This window comes from Salvelinus sp. IW2-2015, linkage group LG27 (assembly GCF_002910315.2).
Source record: "Salvelinus sp. IW2-2015 linkage group LG27, ASM291031v2, whole genome shotgun sequence".
NCBI classification, from domain to species: Eukaryota; Metazoa; Chordata; class Actinopteri; order Salmoniformes; family Salmonidae; genus Salvelinus; species Salvelinus sp. IW2-2015.
In genome coordinates, this window is record NC_036867.1 from 5986040 (window position 1) to 6006708 (window position 20669).

Genomic DNA, 20669 nt, shown 5'->3' on the forward strand with positions numbered 1-20669 from the left:
ACCAGACCAACCTACATGTAGATAAAAACGTGACAACAGTAGCACAGGCTCTTAGGCATGTACCATTCCACCTGAGAGGAGCTGTGGAGAAAACGATAGAGAAACTACAAAACATGGACTTAACGGAGAGAGTAGATGGTGGATGAATCCAGTAGCGGTGGTGCCAAAACCGGACGGAGACATAAGACTGTGTCTGGTGTAATGACGTCCCTGCTGGGTAGTGCAAACCCCATCCCCCTCTCCCTGCCTCTCCCTTTCTACCACAACCCATGCGGTGATCACAGAGAGATGTCGTAAATTCCTGAGAATCTCCTCATGGCCCAACAGTATTAGACAGAGGGTAAACTTTCAGGACAAAGGAATTTTCTCCCACCTCACAGAACTTGAGGTACGAACATATTTCATTTCCTGCAAAAGTATAAAGGATCGGTGGAGAGTCCAGCTATTAACATACCCATTGGCCACCACGTGGGAAACTCATGAGAGACTGTGGGACTACATTACCATACCGCTGTTTATATAATAACCTCAGATATGAGGTTTACATCTGTTTGTTGTATAAAATGAATGAGTGAGTATGATACTGTTTGTATAATTGTGTAATATGATTTTGAACTGTTTAATGAAGAAAAATACAAATCCCTGTTGTATTTGAACTAAATCCAAGGACCGCCCTGAGCAGTTGGGTCAGGAGCCATGGGACAGCCCCTCTCTGCTATCAGAATAAAAGCCAACTATGAGAAATTACCATGGGACCATGTTTTCTCTCCATGGGGAGGACGAAGGTTAAGGTAACATTGCTGAATCTTTAACCATACCACGTGGTTAAACTCTTATACGAATAATAACCCGTTTTGATATTGACTACTAGTCTGCAGCTAGGAATTCGGTATCATTGAACGCGAAGAAAGACAACCGCCGAAACATCCATTCTATAACGAATGTCACTCTGAACTCTCCACAATAACTACGACAGAAGGAACTCCAACAAAAACGAACTTCTCTCCAACGATCAAGACGACACACACCGAGCGTAACTATATATATATTTGATTGCAATTGTTCCCGAATGAGTGAGCATTCATGTGTAAGGATTAGCATGTCAATTGTTATAATTATGGACTCTGTAGTGAATTCTTAGTCGAACGCCATTTCCCTTTGTCTAACAAGCTATGCCGGTTCAGCCCACTAGGGCATATTTCCCCATCATTTCATGTAACTATTTTAAGTTTGTTTGTTTGTTTATGCATTTCTGTGAATTAATTAGTTAGTAATAAATAAATGATTTAAGACAATTGATGTATGGATGACTCATAGTGAAGACTGGGTTCGTGCAGATAATCAACAATTTACGACGTTTGGAATGAGACTAACGTGAGGTAAAGTAAATAAATCATTAATTAGAAGACTATTGATCAGATATGAAAATATCTGAAAGGTTATATTGGGAAATTATAACTTTGTAATCTAATAACTTTCCCTGGTCCCTCGAATTCATAGTTAATTAGTTACGTTATTACTCAGGTGATAGCGTAATCTCCTAATTACAGGAATCTTTGATAAAAACTATAAGTCTTCAATTTAACGATAGCATAGACGACACTGGACATGAGACAAGCAACATAGCAATCATACGTGGCATGTACCCAATCGCCAGAGTAGATTCACTTTTGCAAGGAATGAATGGGTCTGTCATGTTCAGTAAACTGGATCTTAATGGGGCTAACACCAGTCAAGCGGCATAACGTTTGCAGTGCATAGTGGGATATACAGGTAAAAAAACTCATATTCAGTATCAACATGAAATAACAACACTGGCAGGCACAGAGGGGATGAAGAACATATTGGATGACATCATCGTCCACGCCACGGATCAGGAGACCCATGACCATGGCTACATGCTGTCCTCAACGGCTGGAGAGCTGTGGATGACTCTCAACTCAGGTAAACATGGACAAGTTGGTGTTTATGGGCATGCTACTCTCAGAGAAGGCATCGGTCCCACAGCTGAGGGTGAGAGCAGGGGTCGAGTCCAGGGAGCCATCGGTCCCACAGCTGAGGGTGAGAGCAGCGGTCGAGTCCAGGGAGCCATCGGTCCCACAGCTGAGGGTGAGAGCAGCGGTCGAGTCCAGGGAGCCATCGGTCCCACAGCTGAGGGTGAGAGCAGCGGTCGAGTCCAGGGAGCCATCGGTCCCACAGCTGAGGGTGAGAGCAGCGGTCGAGTCCAGGGAGCCATCGGTCCTACAGCTGAGGATGAGAGCAGCGGTCGAGGCCAGGGAGCCATCGGTCCCACAGCTGAGGGTGAGAGCAGCGGTCGAGTCCAGGGAGCCATCGGTCCCACAGCTGAGGGTGAGAGCAGCGGTCGAGTCCAGGGAGCCATCGGTCCCACAGCTGAGGGTGAGAGCAGCGGTCGAGTCCAGGGAGCCATCGGTCCTACAGCTGAGGTGAGAGCAGCGGTCGAGTCCAGGGAGCCATCGGTCCCACAGCTGAGGGTGAGAGCAGCGGTCGAGTCCAGGGAGCCATCGGTCCCACAGCTGAGGGTGAGAGCAGCGGTCGAGTCCAGGGAGCCATCGGTCCTACAGCTGAGGGTGAGAGCAGCGGTCGAGTCCAGGAGCCATCGGTCCCACAGCTGAGGGTGAGAGCAGCGGTCGAGTTCAGGGAGCCATCGGTCCTACAGCTGAGGGTGAGAGCAGCGGTCGAGTCCAGGGAGCCATCGGTCCCACAGCTGAGGGTGAGAGCAGCGGTCGAGTCCAGGGAGCCATCGGTCCTACAGCTAGGGTGAGAGCAGGGGTCGAGTCCAGGGAGCCATCGGTCCAGAGCTGAGGGTGAGAGCAGCAGTCGAGTCCAGGGAGCCATCGGTCCTACAGCTGAGGGTGAGAGCAGCGTTCCAGTCCAGGGAGCCATCGGTCCCAGAGCTGAGGGTGAAAGCAGCGGTCGAGTCCAGGGAGCCATCGGTCCTACAGCTGAGGGTGAAAGCAGCGGTCGAGTCCAGGAGCCATCGGTCCTACAGCTGAGGGTGAAAGCAGTGGTCGAGTCCAGGGATAAAAGGTTCGTACCTTTCTAGTCTTAGGTAGGTTCATTCCCGGCTCTCTATAGTCTCAGAGCCTCTGCGGAAGTTGACCAAGAAGGACACAACATTCCACTTCGGGACCGGAACAGAAGACGCCGTTTCAGACATTAAAAGAGAAACCCAGGAGCGGTGCTTGTGCAAGAACAGCACAGAGCAATGGTTCCAGTCTGTTATGTGAGCAGGAGTCTGACAGAGTGTGAACGCAGATATTCACAGATTGAGCGTGAGRCCCTTGCATTGGTTTGGACTTGTGAAAAGCTACACCCGTATGTATACGGCAGGGAATTTGATTTAGTGACTGATCACAAGGCGTTAAAAGCTATTTACAGTCTTCACTCAAAGCCATGCACTCGCGTCGAACAGTGGGTGCTGAGGCTCCAACCTTATGACTTTTGTGTTGTCCACATACCAKGGAAAAGCAACATCGGTGACCCTCTGTCTTTTCTACTCAGATTGACTGCAGTGAAAGAATCACACACACATGGAGCAGAGGAGTATGTGAGATTTATAGCTGTGAACGCAACTCCAAGTGCAATGACCACAAGGGAAGTGACCACAAGGGAAGTGGAAGTGGAGGAAGCATTGGCTACAGATGAAGCGCTAAGAGGGGTGAGAAATGCTATTCAGACTGGGTGTTAGGAGACATGCCACGCAAATGCACCTATAGCAAATGAACTGTGTGTAATTGGACAGTTAGTCCTAAGGGGAAAAACATTGTTTTGCCCCATGTAGCCTTAGCTCACGAGGGACATTAGAGCATTATAAGTACAACACTTCTCAGGAGTAAAGTAGGGTGGCTGGGCAGGGACAAGGCCGCAGAGAGACATGTCAAGTCATGTCATGGTTGCCAGATTGTAACACGACCAGACGTGCCAGAACCCGTGAGACCCAYGCACTACCTGACGGGCTGTGGCAGGATGTCGCCACTGACCTATTGGGTCCACTACCAACAGGACACAGGTTTCTGTACAGGTAAAGAATAAGTGTTGTGTATGTCAGGTTGACTGAAGTTTATATCGAATTACAACGGGTGGGTCTAATCCTGGACGCTGATTGGTTAAAACCAACAATATATCATCCAAACACCGGCTTCTCAGCATTATCACTGAAGTAAAGGGGGGGTGTCGTGTATTGATATGTCGTGTACTGATATGACGTCACCGCGTCCGTATACAATGCAGAGTTCTTGTTACACCGACAGTCTTGGAGTAAAGACATGTTGAAGTTTACCTCTGAGTCCGGTTGATTCAATTCAGAGTAATAACCTAATTAGCACAAGTTGCAAGTGTAGGATTGGACACAGTGCACTTTCACCACCCTGTGCCGTTCATTAGGAAAAACGAGAATGTATGCAGCAACCTTAGAATAACTGCTCAAACTCCCAGGTTTACTTCTGTATGCGTTTGTTTAATGTCGAACGAACAAATKATCTGTAAGGCATTTATAAAACTGTACTGTTTGTGTTTCCATCACAGCTGTTGTGATTTWAAAAAATATATAGTAWGACTTTAGAAAATAAAACGTGGGCAGGATTTTTTTGCCATATTAGATCCATTCCTTTTTGATCTCCCCAAGTACCTAGAGCAGGAATGAGAAACAACCTTCTGTAGGCCCGCGGACCAATAACAACAATATATACACTACCGTTCAAAAGTTTGGGGTCACTTAGAAATGTCCTTGTTTTTAAAAGAAAATCTAATTTTTTGTCCATAACATCAAATTGATCAGAAATACAGTGCAGACATTGTTAATGTTGTAAATGACTATTGTAGCTGGAAACTGACTATTTTTTATGAAACATCTACATTATCAGCAACCATCACTCCTGTGTTCCAATGGCACGTTGTGTTAGCTAATCCACGTTTTATCATTTGTATGAGAAAAGAAGGCTATTCCATGCGAGAAATTGCCAAGAAACTGAAGATCTCGTACAAAGCTGTGTACTACTCCCTTCACAAGAACAGCGCAAACTGGCTCTAACCAGAATAGAAAGAGGAGTGGGAGGCCCCGGTGCACACCTGAGCAAGAGGACAAGTACATTAGAGTGTCTAGTTTGAGAAACAGACGCCTCACAAGTCCTCAACTGGCAGCTTCATTAATAGTACCTGGAAAACACCAGTCCCAAGTCAGCAGTGACGAGGCGACTCCAGGATGCTGGCCTTATAGGTAGAGTTGCAAAGAAAAAAACATATCTCAGACTGGCCAAAAAATAAAGATTAAGATATTAAATAGTATGCAAAACACCAGTCTCAACGTCAGCAGTGATGAGGCGACTCCAGGATGCTGGCCTTATAGGTAGAGTTGCAAAAGAAGACATATCTCAGACTGGCCAATAAAAATAAAAGATTAAGATGGGCAAAAGAACACAGACACTGGACAGAGGAACTCTGCCTAGAAGGCCAGCATCCGGAGTCGCCTCTTCACTGTTGACGTTGAGACTGGTGTTTTGCGGGTAGTAAACTCAGCAAAAAAAGAAACGTCCTCTCACTGTCAACTGCGTTTATTTTGGTAAATATTTGTATGAACATAACAAGACTCAACAACTGAGACATAAACTGAACAAGTTCCACAGACATGTGACTAACAGAAATGGAATAATGTGTCCCTGAACAAGGAGGGGTCAAAATGAAAAGTAACAGTCAGTATCTGGTGTGGCCACCAGCTGCATTAAGTATGCAGTGAATCTCCTCCTCATGGCACTGCACAGATTTGCCAGTTCTTGCTGTGAGATGTTACCCCACTCTTCACACAGGCACCTGCAAGTTCAGACATTTCTGGGGGGAATGGCCCTAGCCCTCACCCTCCGATCCAACAGATCCCAGACATGCTCAATGGGATTGAGATCCAGGCTCTTCGCTGGCCATGGCAGACCACTGACATTCCTGTCTTGCAACAATCATATGCACAGAACAAAGCAGTATGGCTGATGCATTGTCATGCTGGAGGGTCATGTCAGGATGACCCTGCAGAAGGGTACCACATGAGGGAGGAGGATGTCTTCCCTGTAACGCACAGGGTTGAGATTGCCTGCAATGACAACAAGCTCAGTCCAATGATGCTGTGACACACCCCCCCCCAGACCATGACGGACCCTCACCTCCAAATCGATCCCTCCAGAGTACAGGCCTCGGTGTAACGCGAATCGTCATTGAAGAGCACTTTTTGCTAGTCCTGTCTGGTCCAGCGACGGTGAGTTTGTGCCAATAGGCGGCGTTGTTGCCGGTGATGTAGGTGAGGACCTGCTTTACAACAAGCCTACAAGCCCTCAGTCCAGCCTCTCTCAGCCTATTCTGGACAGTCTGAGCACTGATGGGGGCTTGTGCATTCCTGGTGTAACTCGGGCAGTTGTTGTTGCCATCCTGTACCTGTCCCGCAGGTGTGATGTTAGGATGTACCGATCCTGTGCAGGTGTTGTTACACGTGGTCTGCCACAGCGAGGACGATCAGCTGTCCGTCCTGTCTCCCTGTAGCGCTGTCTTAGGCGTCTCACAGTACGGACATTGCAATTTATTGCCCTGGCCACATCTGCAGTCCTCATGCCATCCTTGCAGCATGCCTAAGGCACGTTCACGCAGATGAGCAGGGATCCTGGGCATCTTTCTTTTGGTGTTTTTCAGATCAGTAGAAAGGCCTCTGTAGTGTCCTAAGTTTTCATAACTGTAACTTAATTGCCTACCGTCTGTAAGCTGTTAGTGTCTTAACGACCGTTCCACAGGTGCATGTTCATTAATTGTTTATGGCTCTTGAACAAGCATGGGAAACAGTGTTTAAACCCTTTACAATGAAGATATGTGAAGTTATTTGTAATTTTTACAAATTATCTTTGAAAGACAGGGACCTGAAAAAGGGATGTTCTTTTTTTTGCTGAGTTTATTTAATGAAGCTGCCAGTTGAGGACTTGTGAGGCGTCTGTTTCTCATACTAGACGCTGATGTATTTGTCCTCTTGCTCAGTTGTACACCTGGGTCTCACACTCCTCTTTCTATTCTGGTTAGAGCCAGTTTGCGCTGTTCTGTGAAGGGAGTAGTACAACAGCTTTGTACGAGATCTTCAGTTTCTTGGCAATTTCTCGCATGGAATAGCCTTCTTTTCTCATAACAAGAATAGACTGACGAGTTCAGAAGAAAGTTCTTTGTTTCTAGCCATTTTGAGCCTGTAATCGAACCCACAAATGCTGATGCTCCAGATATCAACTAGTCTGAAGGCCAGTTTTTATGCTTCTTTAATCAGGACAACAGTTTTCAGCTGTGCTAACATAATTGCAAAAGGGTTTTCTAATGATCAATTAGCCTTTTAAAATGATAAACTTGGATTAGCTAGCACAACGTGCCATTGGAACACAGGAGTGATGGTTGCTGATAATGTATATGTTCATTAAAAAAATTGTCCGTTTCCAGCTTCAATACCATTTACAACATTAACAATGTCCACACACTATTTCTGATCAATTTGATGTTATTTTAATGGACACATTTTTTAAAACTTTCTCTTTCAAAAACAAGGACATTTCTAAGTGACCCCGAACTTTTGAACGGTAGTGTATATATTGTAATTTTTTTTTTTGCGGGGGGTTGGGATGTTTCTGGACAAGCCTCTTCTCCGACAATGAAATTCATGTATTCTATGGAGGAAAGAACAGCTAGAAGTGAATTGTGAATCCTATAATTAGAAACCATCTCCAACTGGCTAATAGAGATGAATATAATGAGTAGTAGATCTCTCGTGGACACATATTATTCCAACCACCAGGTTTCCATTTCTCCTTGGTAACGTTAATTATACGCACCCCCCCCCCCCCTCTGAGAGCTGGCGAGAGTGAATGTGTGGAGCAGTGTGATGGCACATACTGTTTCCCTGACTGAGTGGCAACATCAGCGTTTTGACAGGTTCTGAGGTAGAGGAGCCAACTGGAAGTAGAATACTGAATCCCTTATCTCTGGTAAGGGAAAAGATATATCATATACTATATGAATTATATAATGTATCAAAACACTCTCGTGTGTATTCTGATAATTTGTATAAAACAAAAAAAACATCACATTTTGAGAAATAAGAAAATCAAACTCTAGTGAAACAATATGCTGATTTAATGATTACAATCAAAAAACAGAATCAACATTCACTAGACTAGCAAATGAATGCTGGCCAACTGTAGTGGCCATAATAATAACATTTTAAGAAATACAATATACAAACTTTTCAAGGGGAAGGGAGGGGYAGGGAGGTCAGGTAGAAAAGAGATTACAGGCTTTAAATGAGGAGTAGTAAGGCTAGATATTTCACCACGTTTGGTTTCTCAGAAAAAGGGGAAGTCGGGGGGAGCAAGACGGGTGTACCGTACCCTAAGCTGGGATCGATTGTTACTCTTAATGTCGAAGTCTTCGTCTGTCCTTCTGGAAATGAAAAAAGAACTTTAGAAAAGAAAAAGAAAAAAGACAGATGTTTCTCGAGGGAGGAAAACAGGTAGTTAGCCACTTCAAGTAGAGGGATTTCCCAGTGTCCAGTGCTGTGGTTGGGGACGGTGTTTGAGGGCCTGGGGGGCCGGGGAAGGAGGGTTACATCAGGGAGCAGGATGTCCTGCCCTGGGGGGCTCCCCCCTCCATCTTCTCCGCCTCCAGGATGGTCCTCTTGAACACCTCCACCGCTGTCTGACTCACCCAGAAAACAGGAAGTCAGAGGGAGGAAATGTCATATCACAATAACAGGGCTGTGCAGATGGGTGTTTTGTCTGCKCTGTGCTTGCAAATGCTACAATCTAGTGTAAACCAACGTGACATATTAATTGTTATTGCTAGGATAGAAAGAAAGTAGGAAATCCAAACATTCTACATGACGAGGGGAATATTTGATACAAACACTATTTTGATATCATCAACACAGTAGCATTGATCAATGGATCCAACATGTCTCTTGTGGTACAATAGGGAAATAGCAACAATTCTGTTGAATGATGCATTGATGCGTCCAGGCCACGTTGGCACCAAATGTTCCTTCCTTTAGATTACTCTTCCAATTTAAATTCAAACTAGACTGTAATTGCCTTGGAACATTCTGTGCCAAGATGGCACCCATTACAATACTAGATGTCAAAACAGAGTTGGCCAAACTATATATCTATCTGGGAGTGGCTGGTGTCATCATCATCATCATCATCATCATCATCATCATCATCATCATCACCTGGTTCTCTTTAGCGGAGGACTCCATGAATGCTGCGTTCCATGAGTCAGCCAGCGCTTTGCCTTCTTCACAACTGATTACACTGAGGAGAGGGAAAAACATATCACATTGTCTACAATTAGCTTGTAACAGCAGAACAGCCTATACCCACAGTTCCTGGTTGTACTGAGGGGAACCCAATATCACAGTGAACACCATTTGCATGTAACAACAGTCTATAACCACATGTGGGAGCATTAGCTATAGGAGGGTAAGGCGCTAATGGAGAAACTGATCTGTGGTCACTCTCCCTATACTGTCCCAGGCATTCACTACACCATCTCTCCTCCATGTCTTTTTACACTAGCCTGATCCAAGATTGGTTTGTCCTGTATAGTCAACTCCTACGGTCGCAGCCTAAACAGACCTGGGATCAGATTAGATACTATTGCGATGCTAAGATACCACCCCCCCTGACGGATTCTAACTGCATCGCATGAGTCTTTTTCAGCCGAGCCAAAATCTATAGGCTTTATAGTCTAGTGGCGTATCTGCTGACTGGTGTAACTGTACTACAGCACTCTGCATCCCTAACATTCACTCCTGGGATTTAATAGCCTGGAGTTATTGATTCATCCAAAGGTTCAGCCGGTTCCTCACTTCGCCCCGGCGCAAGCCTTTCCCAGCCCTTGTTTAATGAGGTCTGTCAACACACACACACACACACACACACACACACACACACACACACACACACACACACACACACACACACACACACACACACACACACAAATAAGATAATGCAGTTAGAAGATAAAGGGCGATATACTGTACTGTTTAGCAGTAAACAATACAATGTATATTACATTGTATATATTTAGTCTCTAGTCTATTTCAGGGTAGAATGATAGTTTGGGAGGTATGCTTTACTATGGAGAAGTCATTAGGATAGACAGAGAAAGAGATACATTGGGAAAAAAATTGAGAGAGAGAAAGAGAAAGGGAAAGAGAGAGAGAGAGAAAGGGGAAGTGATCAGTAATGCCTTGATTACTTTAATTGGCTAATAGAATTCCAGCTGGCCCCAGGGCTACTATGCTCCTGTGTGTCTGTGTTTGTACTCACTCCACACTGAGAAGCATATGAATCCCTTCAACACTCCTTACAGAGTGCACATCATCATAATGGGGCCAGAGTGTGTGCATGCGTGGGTTGATGTGTGCATGTGTATGTGTGTGTGTGGAAGGGATGTCAGAGTAGCTGTCACTACTTCCCACTATGAGCTGGCTGTGCTACATTTCCTGTTTATTCTGGGAATGATAGAGGAGGCAGGAGGAAGGATGGATGAAAAAAAAGGAGGGAGGAGGAACGAGGGAGAGCTATGAGTGAGTGACCCATTTTCAGAAGTGTGTTGAGCAAGCAGAGTGCACTGTACAGGCCTGGTAAGAAATGACACACACAGGGGAAGTGGATCATGTCAGTTAGCAAGCTAACAATGTGCATGATATCTAACAAGCTGAAAAAAAACAACAATCTGGATGATTTTTTAAAACCTAAAAACGGACTTTCTCAAATCATCCTACAGAGGTAAACCAGTTCAGAAAGTAGATYTCTATACAAGGTCGGAAAGAGCAGACTCTAAGGTTTCTAAAGCAAACAAACAAAACAAATAAGGACATGGTCTCTGTTTAAAAATACCACTTTTTGAAGAATAACAGCGGTTCCACACATTCCTCGGACACTCAAATTGTTTGGGAAAAATATTTATATTTTATTCTGTTATATTCCATTACAATCTTAGTATAACATATTTACATTTGTATTTAAAAAAAAAAAATGTAACCTTTAACTAGGCAAGTCAGTTAAGAACAAATTCTTATTTACAATGACGGCCTACCCCGGACAATGCTGGGCCAATTGCGCACTGCCCCATGGGACTCCCAATCACAGCCGGTTGTGATACAGCCTGGAATCRAACCAGAGTCTGTAGTGATATATTTGTGTTGAATGTGATCAGGGCAGGGGAATGTAAGTTTGTCTTGTCTGTTTAACCCCCTAGAGTCTATGTCCACACCTGCGCGGACATCTAATTAACATAATCATTAAAAAATCCCCAACAAAATCTGTCTGTTTAAGCTATATATATATTTCTTTTGCATGGGCTGTGTCTGCATCTACGCTGGAAGGTGGCTGAGCTACAGCGGTGTTTGCCAGACTATGAGACATCCTGAAAACCAGTCTTCTCACAAAAACATCTGTAGCATCCGAACGGTTTGGCCTAGAAACTATGACCAATCTATGGAAAGATGAGACTCTAACGAACACGTACAGTACATGTCGGTTGTTGCTCTAGGACACCCACAAGCCTCACAAGTCTGAAGATAGTGGAAGTACATATGGATGTAGTTTAGTGCCCAACATWTTTTTTGTTTTATATGGATAAAAAAACRAAATAATMATTTCCTGATCTTTTTTATATCTCTCAGATTTAGGACAGCCACTTAAAAACAAACTTCCTTTTGATTTGTTTTTGACCATCTGTTTTTCCATGTATACATCTATTATTCAATGTGTTTCTATGGGCTAATAGCAGTAAGGCCAAATTCAACGTTTCATCAAATAATTGTTTTAATTTTGGGGGGGGGGGGTAACACTTTACTTGACGCCCAGTGTAATAACACATAATAACACGTTCATTACCATGTCATAATGGCATAACAGCTTATATAACTTGTCATAGCCTGCCATAATATGGTCATAACACTGTCATGACCTATATTATTTACTACATATATTGACACATATTAACTGGAATGAATTGCAAAAATCACTGAAGCTGAAGACTCATATCTCCCTCACTAACTTTAAGCACCAGCTGTCAGAGCAGCTCACAGATCMCTGTACATAGCCCATCTGTAAATAGCCCATCCAACTACCTCATCCCCATACCGTTATTTATTTTTGCTCCTTTGCACCCYTATTTATTGCCTACCTCCCTTATCTTACCTCATTTGCACACACTGTATATATACTTTTTCTATTGTATAATTGACTGTATGTTTGTTTATTCAATGTGTAACTCTGTGTTGTTGTTTGTATCGCACTGCTTTGCTTTATCTTGGCCAGGTCGCAGTTGTAAATGAGAACTTGTTCTCAACTAGCCTACCTGGTTAAATAAAGGTGAAAAAAAAAAAATATATATATATTGCGTTATTTTATGGCTGGTTATGACACCTACATAACAGTGTCAAAACCCACATTTATTCAAATTATTTTTTTCCCTGCCAAGAAGTTTCCTTTCGTTGGAAAGTTTGTTTCTTAAATCCGTTGTTGTTGTAATGAATTATTTACAGTCGTGTTTTTTTCATCATATTTTAAATAACTCATGAAGCATTATGACCATCCTGTGTCACTTTATTTGGACAACAAAAATACACTTTATGTCATTGTCAAGAAGCATTATGACCWTCATGATCATATAAGCCAGATAGGCCTGTCACATACATGCCCTTATGTCAGTCATCAGTCACAAAGAGGGTGTCTTGTCTTGCTCCTGAAATCTGGTCCTACATTCATCCCAGTCATCAGCAACAGACCATTGGGGTATGTAGTTGCATGTCTGACATCAATGACATCGATCATTTACAATTATAATTTAATATGGTCAATWAAAAAAAACATATATTTTTTATATATAACATAAACATACTGTTGAGACGCATGCTATGATGTAATGGAATGTTTTGCCTTGTGTGGTAGGTTTTGTCACCCTTATGTAGGTGTCATAACCAGCCATAAAATAACAACTGTGGTAGGTTTTGTCACCCTTATGTAGGTGTCATAACCAAGCCATAAAATAACTACTGTGGTAGGTTTTGACACCCTTATGTAGGTGTCATAACCGCCATAAAATAACACTGTGTAGGTTTTGTCACCCTTATGTAGGTGTCATAACCAGCCATAAAAATAACTACTATGGTAGGTTTTGTCGATTTTTACACTCCTATGTAGGTGTCATAACCAGCTATACAATAACACAATATATGTCACAACAGGTTAAAATATATGTCATGACAGTGTTATGATCATATTATAACAGGTTCTGACAAGTTATGTCTGCTGTTATGACATATTATGACATGGTTATGACCGTGTCATAACGTGTTATGACGCTGGGTGTCAAGTAAAGTGTTACCTTTTATTTTAAATACCTAAAACGGGTCCTAAAATTCCAAATCAAATAGTTAAATGATCCTTGGTATGACCATCTTAAAACAATTCCATATAGCTTAGTAGAACCCCCCTATTGATTTAATTTGCATGGCGTAGCCATGTAGCCTATAGGCTGCACAGACCAGTAACATAATTGTATATTCAATGGATACATTTTTTTTTTTTTAAGACGCCCAACCAAATCTACACACCCCTACTCCCACCCGTCACCAGTGCTGGCTGCACAACAGGATCCCGGTAAAAATGGGGTCATATAAACATTGCCCGATTTATTCTTTTTTATACCGTAAATTCTGTCTGAAATAGGTATAACTAACGTCACTCTGACCCAAACACAGAGCAGACCGACCTGACCCTCTAGTCCTTAAAACAGAGTCAGAGCCAAAGACAGCTGAGAGCAGACTGGACCAGTTTCCCAGCCTAGCRTCAAGGTCTAAACAGGCCAGTAGTCTAGTCTAAAAGAGACAGGACAGCCAGGAAAATACATTTTTCCCTCCCTGCCAACGACGGCAAGATGTGGGGATTTTATGACAAGGCCTATAAAGCTCCAGCAGATCAAGTCCTAAAGGTTTATTCCAGCCCCCCACCCTCTGTTGAAGCAATATACTTTCTCTCCATTTGGTCCTGTCTGTGAACTAAATGTCTTTGAACAGGTCTCCACGGACTCGTACAAACATAACGACAGACCGCAAGAACATTAAATCCCAGTTAAATCTAATTTAAAGCTGAAAATGGAATAAACTGTCTGGTTCCTCTGGGAAGACTATCGGTGTGTGTGTGTGGCATACAGTACCGTTCCATGTGTAGATCTTTCTTGTTTCCGACCAACATGATGGGTACTCTGCAGAAGACAAAAGGAAGTCCTGTTAGTCATATTAATCAGGAAGTGAAACACTAGATATTCAGATTGAAATGTTTCCAGACAGGAGAATAAGGTACTTACTGTACTTTACCAACCATATCCAATAATTTTTCGTGGATAACTTTTATTACTTCAAAACTGCAGCAGAAAACAAAAAAAGGTAATTCAAACCTTTATTAACAGCCAAAGTAACAAGTGAAAACATTCAACAAAGTCCTAGCATACTGTAGACAAGACGAGTATCAACACAACAATCAATTCTCTAAAGAAATCTTCCAAAGGTAAATAGTTAGAAGACTTGAAGACTCTCACTTGAACTTAAATGAATCCTTTATGGGAGAAAAGCTTGACATTGACAAATTTAGCATGGTCCGACGTAGACAATAACCCATGTCACATGGCTGCATTCTCCTATCCCGGCCGCTCCGTGTGTGTGTGTGTGTGTGTGTGTGTGTGTGTGTGTGTGTGTGTGTGTGTGTGTGTGAGATGAGTACATTAACGAACGTTGCCTAACAAAGACGGTTGCGGTTGACCCATTGCTTGAATCTGTATGATGGGCTACTAAGCAAATCAAATCTTTCCCGAGAAGAACCACCAATGCTGCTGTACTTAACAATGTGCATTTTCCATTGCTTGTTAGTTGCCTTGCCGACATCCAGTTGAGAAAGGTTGTTTCATCTGTGCCATAGGTTGTAATGTAGAGGCCTACTGTATATAATACAGACAGGCCTGATGCATGGTTTGAGACGCAATTTAAATAATGAATGTTGAGCCCCGGGCTGGTCAGTAGAAATGCATAAATCAATGGAGACATTAAGTCAACTTGACAGCATTAACTGGCCAGTGGAAAGTAAAGAGACGTGATGGGATGTGGTTAGGAACAGCTTTCTCCAGGGAAAGTCTCCCTAGGCCCGCTCCCATGGCAACTACCATAGGACCCAGGGGGATTTAGGATTAAACACACTCTCTAGCCTAGACTACAGTATGATGGTCTTACACAGGACAAAGAGTTTGACACAGTATGAATCCTGTTGTCATTTAAGATGTCTGAAGTCTGGAGGCATTACAGGAGAGAAAGTGCAGCTTTGATGCGCTTCTATATTTAAAGGGGAATAACGGGACATTTCGAAAGTGTCTATGTTCCTAAACAACTCTGATTCGCTCAGGGATAGCGAGGTCAAGCTAGCGCGAGAGCTAAGTTACAGGGTTATACAGCCCCCCCACTCACTGATAGAACTTTGTGGAATAACGCAAATCTACAAAAAATAGAAACATTCTGTCACAGCTAAAATACAACAGTCGGGAAGTCCAATCGWTTGTGAGATATAGCATATACATTTGATGTGATAAATGTGGGTCGCGGGTTCACAGCTGTACCTTTTCTGAGATCTCTGCCAAGCAAAGAATTTTGGAATATATATATTGCGCAATAGGCTACAAGGCTTTTACAAGGTGGGAGTTCATCCTGGTTCAASTCCCGTTCCAACAGGAGAACGACCCTAAGCACAAAGCCAAGGCAACGCAGGAGTCGCTTCGGGACAAGTCTCTGAATGTCCTTGAGTGGCCCAGCCAGAGCCCGGACTTGAACGAACATCTCTGGAGGGACCTGAAAATAGCTGTGCAGCGATGTTCCCCACCCAACCTGACAGAGCTTGAGAGGATCTGCAGAGAAGAATGGGAGAAACTCCCCAAATACAGGTGTGCCAAGCTTGTAGTGTCATACCCAAGAAGACTCAAGGCTGTAATCGCTGACAAAGGTGCTTCAACAAAGTACTGAGTAAAGGGTCTGAATACTTATGTAAATGTGGTATTTCTGTTTGTATTTTTAATACATTTGCAAAAATGTCTAGAAACCTGTTTTGCTTTGTCATTATGGGGTATTGTGTGTAAATTGATGAGGAAAAAAACRATGTAATCAATTTTAGAATATGTCTGTAACGTAACAAAATGTGGAAAAAGTAAAGGGGTCTGAATACTTTCTGAATGTACTGTATACTGAAGCAAAGTTTCACCCACATTTCAGATAAGAATACCCGCCTACCTTTGTCATATCAACCATCCATCCAATTAAAATAATTCCATGTGTCCGCCTTTTGTCTTTATAAACTTTCACATAGTCTGTTCCATGGTATGGGGTAATCCAATGAGCAACACTGCAGCTGTTGATTGCAGTGATCATAATTCATCACGTATGCTATATATAATCAATACATTACTTTTTCAAGGAGTAGGGTATTTGATGCAAACATAGGCTATAAGAATACTTTTCCATTTGATCAAATTCTGCCTACATTATAACATTCTCTTGCATGCTCGACGAAGGCAATTTGGCCTTCGTTTGAAAATGAAGTCCCCTGTATAATTTAGTAAATGATTGTCATTCTTCTACAGATTTGAACATGTAAATGTAGGTTAATAATACTTTGACAGTGAGCATATATCACATTTCAATAGACGCACGCATCAGTGTCTAGGCTGTCTATTATATCTGCAACAAATTATTTCACAACGATATGTTTGCTGTCAGCTGGCTACTGTAGGAAAGTTACAATCTAACTACACACTTGCATACATTTGCCTTATAACCCATATGTGTCATCCTATGAAATTCACATTATGTTGCACACTCCCTAGTCTTTCCCTCTCATTTTAGTAGATACTGTATATTTTGCCGTAATGATCTGATCACACCATGCAACGAGGGATGTAGCCTACAGTCAGAGAGGGATGATGTTGATTGGCAGGTGAAATTATGTCCAATGAGGTTGCAATGTAAAAGTGGGAGGCGGGATTAGGTTGGCTCCTTTCCTCCTAGCTTGGTTGAGATCTCAGAAACTGTCATATTGTGWACCCGCGACCCAAATTGATCACATATAATGTGCATGCCACATCTCACAATCGATTGGACTTCCTGAATGTAGTATTTCTGCTGTGACAGAACGTTGAGATTATTTGTAGATTTGAGTTATTCCACAAAGTTCTATTTAGAACTACAGTGAGTGGGGGGGGCTGTATAACCCTGTGAAGTAGCTCGCGCTCCTGCAGCTCTCGCTCTACCTCGCCCTCCCTAAGTGAGAAAGGTGCACACTGACAAGACAGTCCAGGAGTTAGGAACTAGGACACATTTTCAAAATTTGCYGTTATTCCCCTTTAAATCTGACCAAATCCGATCAAATTTCTACTGCTGCGCCCAGGAGAACTTTTCTACTTTTTCATTCTCATATTAACAGAGAGAGGGGGAAAGAGTGAGAGAAAAGGAACAAGGGAGTAATTGTGAGATGGATGGAGTGAGGCGAGAGTTGGATGGAGAGAAATGCCGGTGCGAGGAAGAGAGAATAAATGGTGTGGTTAAGAGAGAGGAGAGAGAGATAGATGTCATTTTATTTAAATCTCCAGCTGATATGGAGGCAAGTTAGCACACACACGCCTGCATGCGCAAACACACAGCTAGAAATGACCATCTCTGATTCACATCCACACCACATTTATTTTAGCTACGCATGAATACCTGTTCTGTACTACAACATACAGGAGACCTGTTCTATAGAATAGCATACAGACAGACAGATAATGCACAGATCAATAATAGCGTCAATGGTTTATTCATGMCTTTTACTAGAGAGAGAAATACTAGATAGATTCAGAGAAACCTTGAGCGGCTAGATCTCTCAGGGATGAATCCACATGGGTTCATTTTGCAGTAACAATGCTTTAGCAGCAGTGTGAAGGAAGGAGAGGGCGAGCGGAGCTACCTACCTTTTATTTGAATTGACAGAATACACCAAAATGTAGCCGTTGATGTCTATGGAGTAGGTCTGTGGGAAAATGGAGTATTCATCCTGCCGAGAGTGGAACATCACAAAGATAAACGTAGATGTTCTATGATAGTAAAAATTGAGGTAAAAAATACAAGACRGTGTAATAATTCCATGCGGAAGCATTCGAAAATAAACAAATTCATAGGACCAGCGCCGTTGATAACTACTAGCGCCGTTGCTAACTAGCAACCCCGTTGTCTTAACCTTGTAATCTTCAACCTAGGTAAAAATGAGGAAATCTAATCTACACCTGGTATTAAAAATAGCTTTTCTGCTATTTACATTAGAGATCACATAATGTAGTGGCCCACTGGCAGTCTGACCACAACATTCTGACATGCGAGTGATCTCTCTACTGGTAAGAAGGACTCACCTGTCCGGCTGTGTCCACCAACTGCAGGAGGTACTCCTGACCATTCACTGTGATCATCTTTGTAAATGCTGAGGAAAGAGAAAGGTAGATAACTAAAGTACTGCACTTGGGAGTTCCTAAATCATTCTACCCATCTACAGTCCTGTCAAGAGACTGTGAAAAACATAGCCTAGAGCACAGTAGCTCATTCATTATCATGATCTTACACACATTTACATTACAACTCGGTTGGGATATAGAATGACTCTTTGGTACTCATGCCAGACAACCATATATTAGGACATCACTCATGTTTGAGATTGAGCTAGAATTAGCAGACAATTAGCAACAAAGAACACCTCCTTCATCACAATTAAGGAGGCCATTTCTCTACGTCGCTTTGAGTGAGCTCACCACAAGTCAGTTAGTGAAGCAGAGAGAGGGACAAGTGGGGCAACATTTCATGTGGCGCTGAGATGTCAGAACACAGGAAAGTGATGTATGTAATCGACTAGAATAGGCAGGACTGGGACTGAGACAGATTCTGATTGGGCTGTTACTCTGGGTGACAGTGGAGCTGTGAGTGTGTGTGTTTGTGTGGCAGGTGGGCTGGGGCCTCAAATTAACTGAGGGGGTTTGCTGCAGTGGCTTATTTAAGCACGACACACACACACACACACACACACACACACACACACACACACACACACACACACAGAGCAGGAAAGCCAGCCAAATCCACATCTCTACTGTAGTATAGTAGAATCATGTTTGTAGCACAATTTATTATGGTAATCGTTCTGCGTTCCTGGGCTTAGAGAATGCAGCAGAGGCAGATCAAGCTTTTCATTCAGAAAAAAATAAGCCCTGGCTGGCTAAAAATAACTGAACGTTCCCTTCACCGGGGGCTGCATGGATGGAAGCTTCCCGAGCCTTAGGCACTGTAGATACAGTAGGCAGGTACACACACACACATACACAAATGTAACCTAGGACTTTGTGAAGCTACTGTACCATACAATCAATTGTGTTCTCCGTGCTAACAAAGGGAGCAATACCATACCAAAAACGTGTATCAWGATCTAGGGCTGTGGCGGTCACGAAATTTCATCAGCTGGTGATTGTCAAGCAAATAACTGTCGGTCTCACGGTAATTGACCGTTAATTAACATAAACACATTTAGCATCTCCTGGCTTCCACACATAGCCTACAAGCCATTTTAAAAAGTCTAATAAATCCTACACCTTCACAATAAATCCATTATTTATTTTAGACAGGTCTAAAGAAGGATGATATGAAGAAAATGTAGTCTATTTCAGAAGAACAGAATAGCATACTYTGAGTTGTCCTTATGTTAGYGTAAGGGTGTTTAACTGGCGGCAGAGAAGTCAGACGCAGGAGAGAAATAACTGTGTTTCCAACGGCAGAGTTTATTTACAAAAGAACCCACCGGAAAACAAAATAATACAAATCAATGGGTAACATAACTCGACGCACACCAGTACAGACRTACACATACACTTACAATAAACAATCACCGACAAGGACATGAGGGGGAACAGAAGGTTRAATACACAACATGTAATTGATGGGATTGACCAGGTGTGATGGAAGACAAGACAAAACCAATGGAAAGTGAAAAATGGATCAGTGATGGCTAGAAGGTTGGTGACATCGACCACCGAACACCGTCCGAACAAGGAGAGGGAACAACTTCGGCGGAAGTCGTGAGAGTTAGGTCCCTATCTGGCTATGCCAAATGGATATGGGCTACACTAGTTCATTTAACAGACAAGATTTGCTTTTAATTCCGTGGCATTATTTTATAGTATGAAGAATACAATTGAACAAAGCTGAATAAAATATAAATATTTTCTCCAAACGATTTGAGGGAATGCGCAAATGCGGCTATTCTGTGTTGAGCGGTTAACAAAGAAATAGGTACTCCTATATGCTTAATTTAGAGTTATAAATGTAACTTTAGTTGTTCTTCAAACATTGGGCTATATGTTTTGATTTTTAATACATTGTAAGGCTGCATGATGCGACTCTAATGATGATTTGTAAAAAGTCGATTGAAAGGCAAGATCTCTGCTTTGTTTTTTGTGCAGGCTGTTCACACTCCAATAGTCTCTCATTTACAATGCACCCTAAAAAAAATCCATGCCTTTTG

General features: G+C 42.7%; 1 protein-coding gene across 2 annotated transcripts in view; it reads right to left on the reverse strand.

Annotated features, from left to right (window-relative positions):
• Positions 1-8276: 8276 nt before the first annotated feature.
• LOC111953960 (GTP-binding protein Rheb) overlaps positions 8277-20669 on the reverse strand; it is a 33841-nt gene continuing 21448 nt past the window's right edge. For both annotated transcript variants that reach the window (XM_023973448.3, XM_023973449.3), the window contains 6 exons: positions 18517-18584; positions 18082-18164; positions 14407-14463; positions 14257-14304; positions 9251-9332; positions 8277-8718 (listed from right to left, as the gene is read on the reverse strand). In XM_023973448.3, coding sequence (XP_023829216.1) covers positions 8626-8718; positions 9251-9332; positions 14257-14304; positions 14407-14463; positions 18082-18164; positions 18517-18584 — 431 coding nt within the window. In that variant the 3' untranslated portion in view covers positions 8277-8625. The remainder of the gene's footprint in view (positions 8719-9250; positions 9333-14256; positions 14305-14406; positions 14464-18081; positions 18165-18516; positions 18585-20669) is intronic.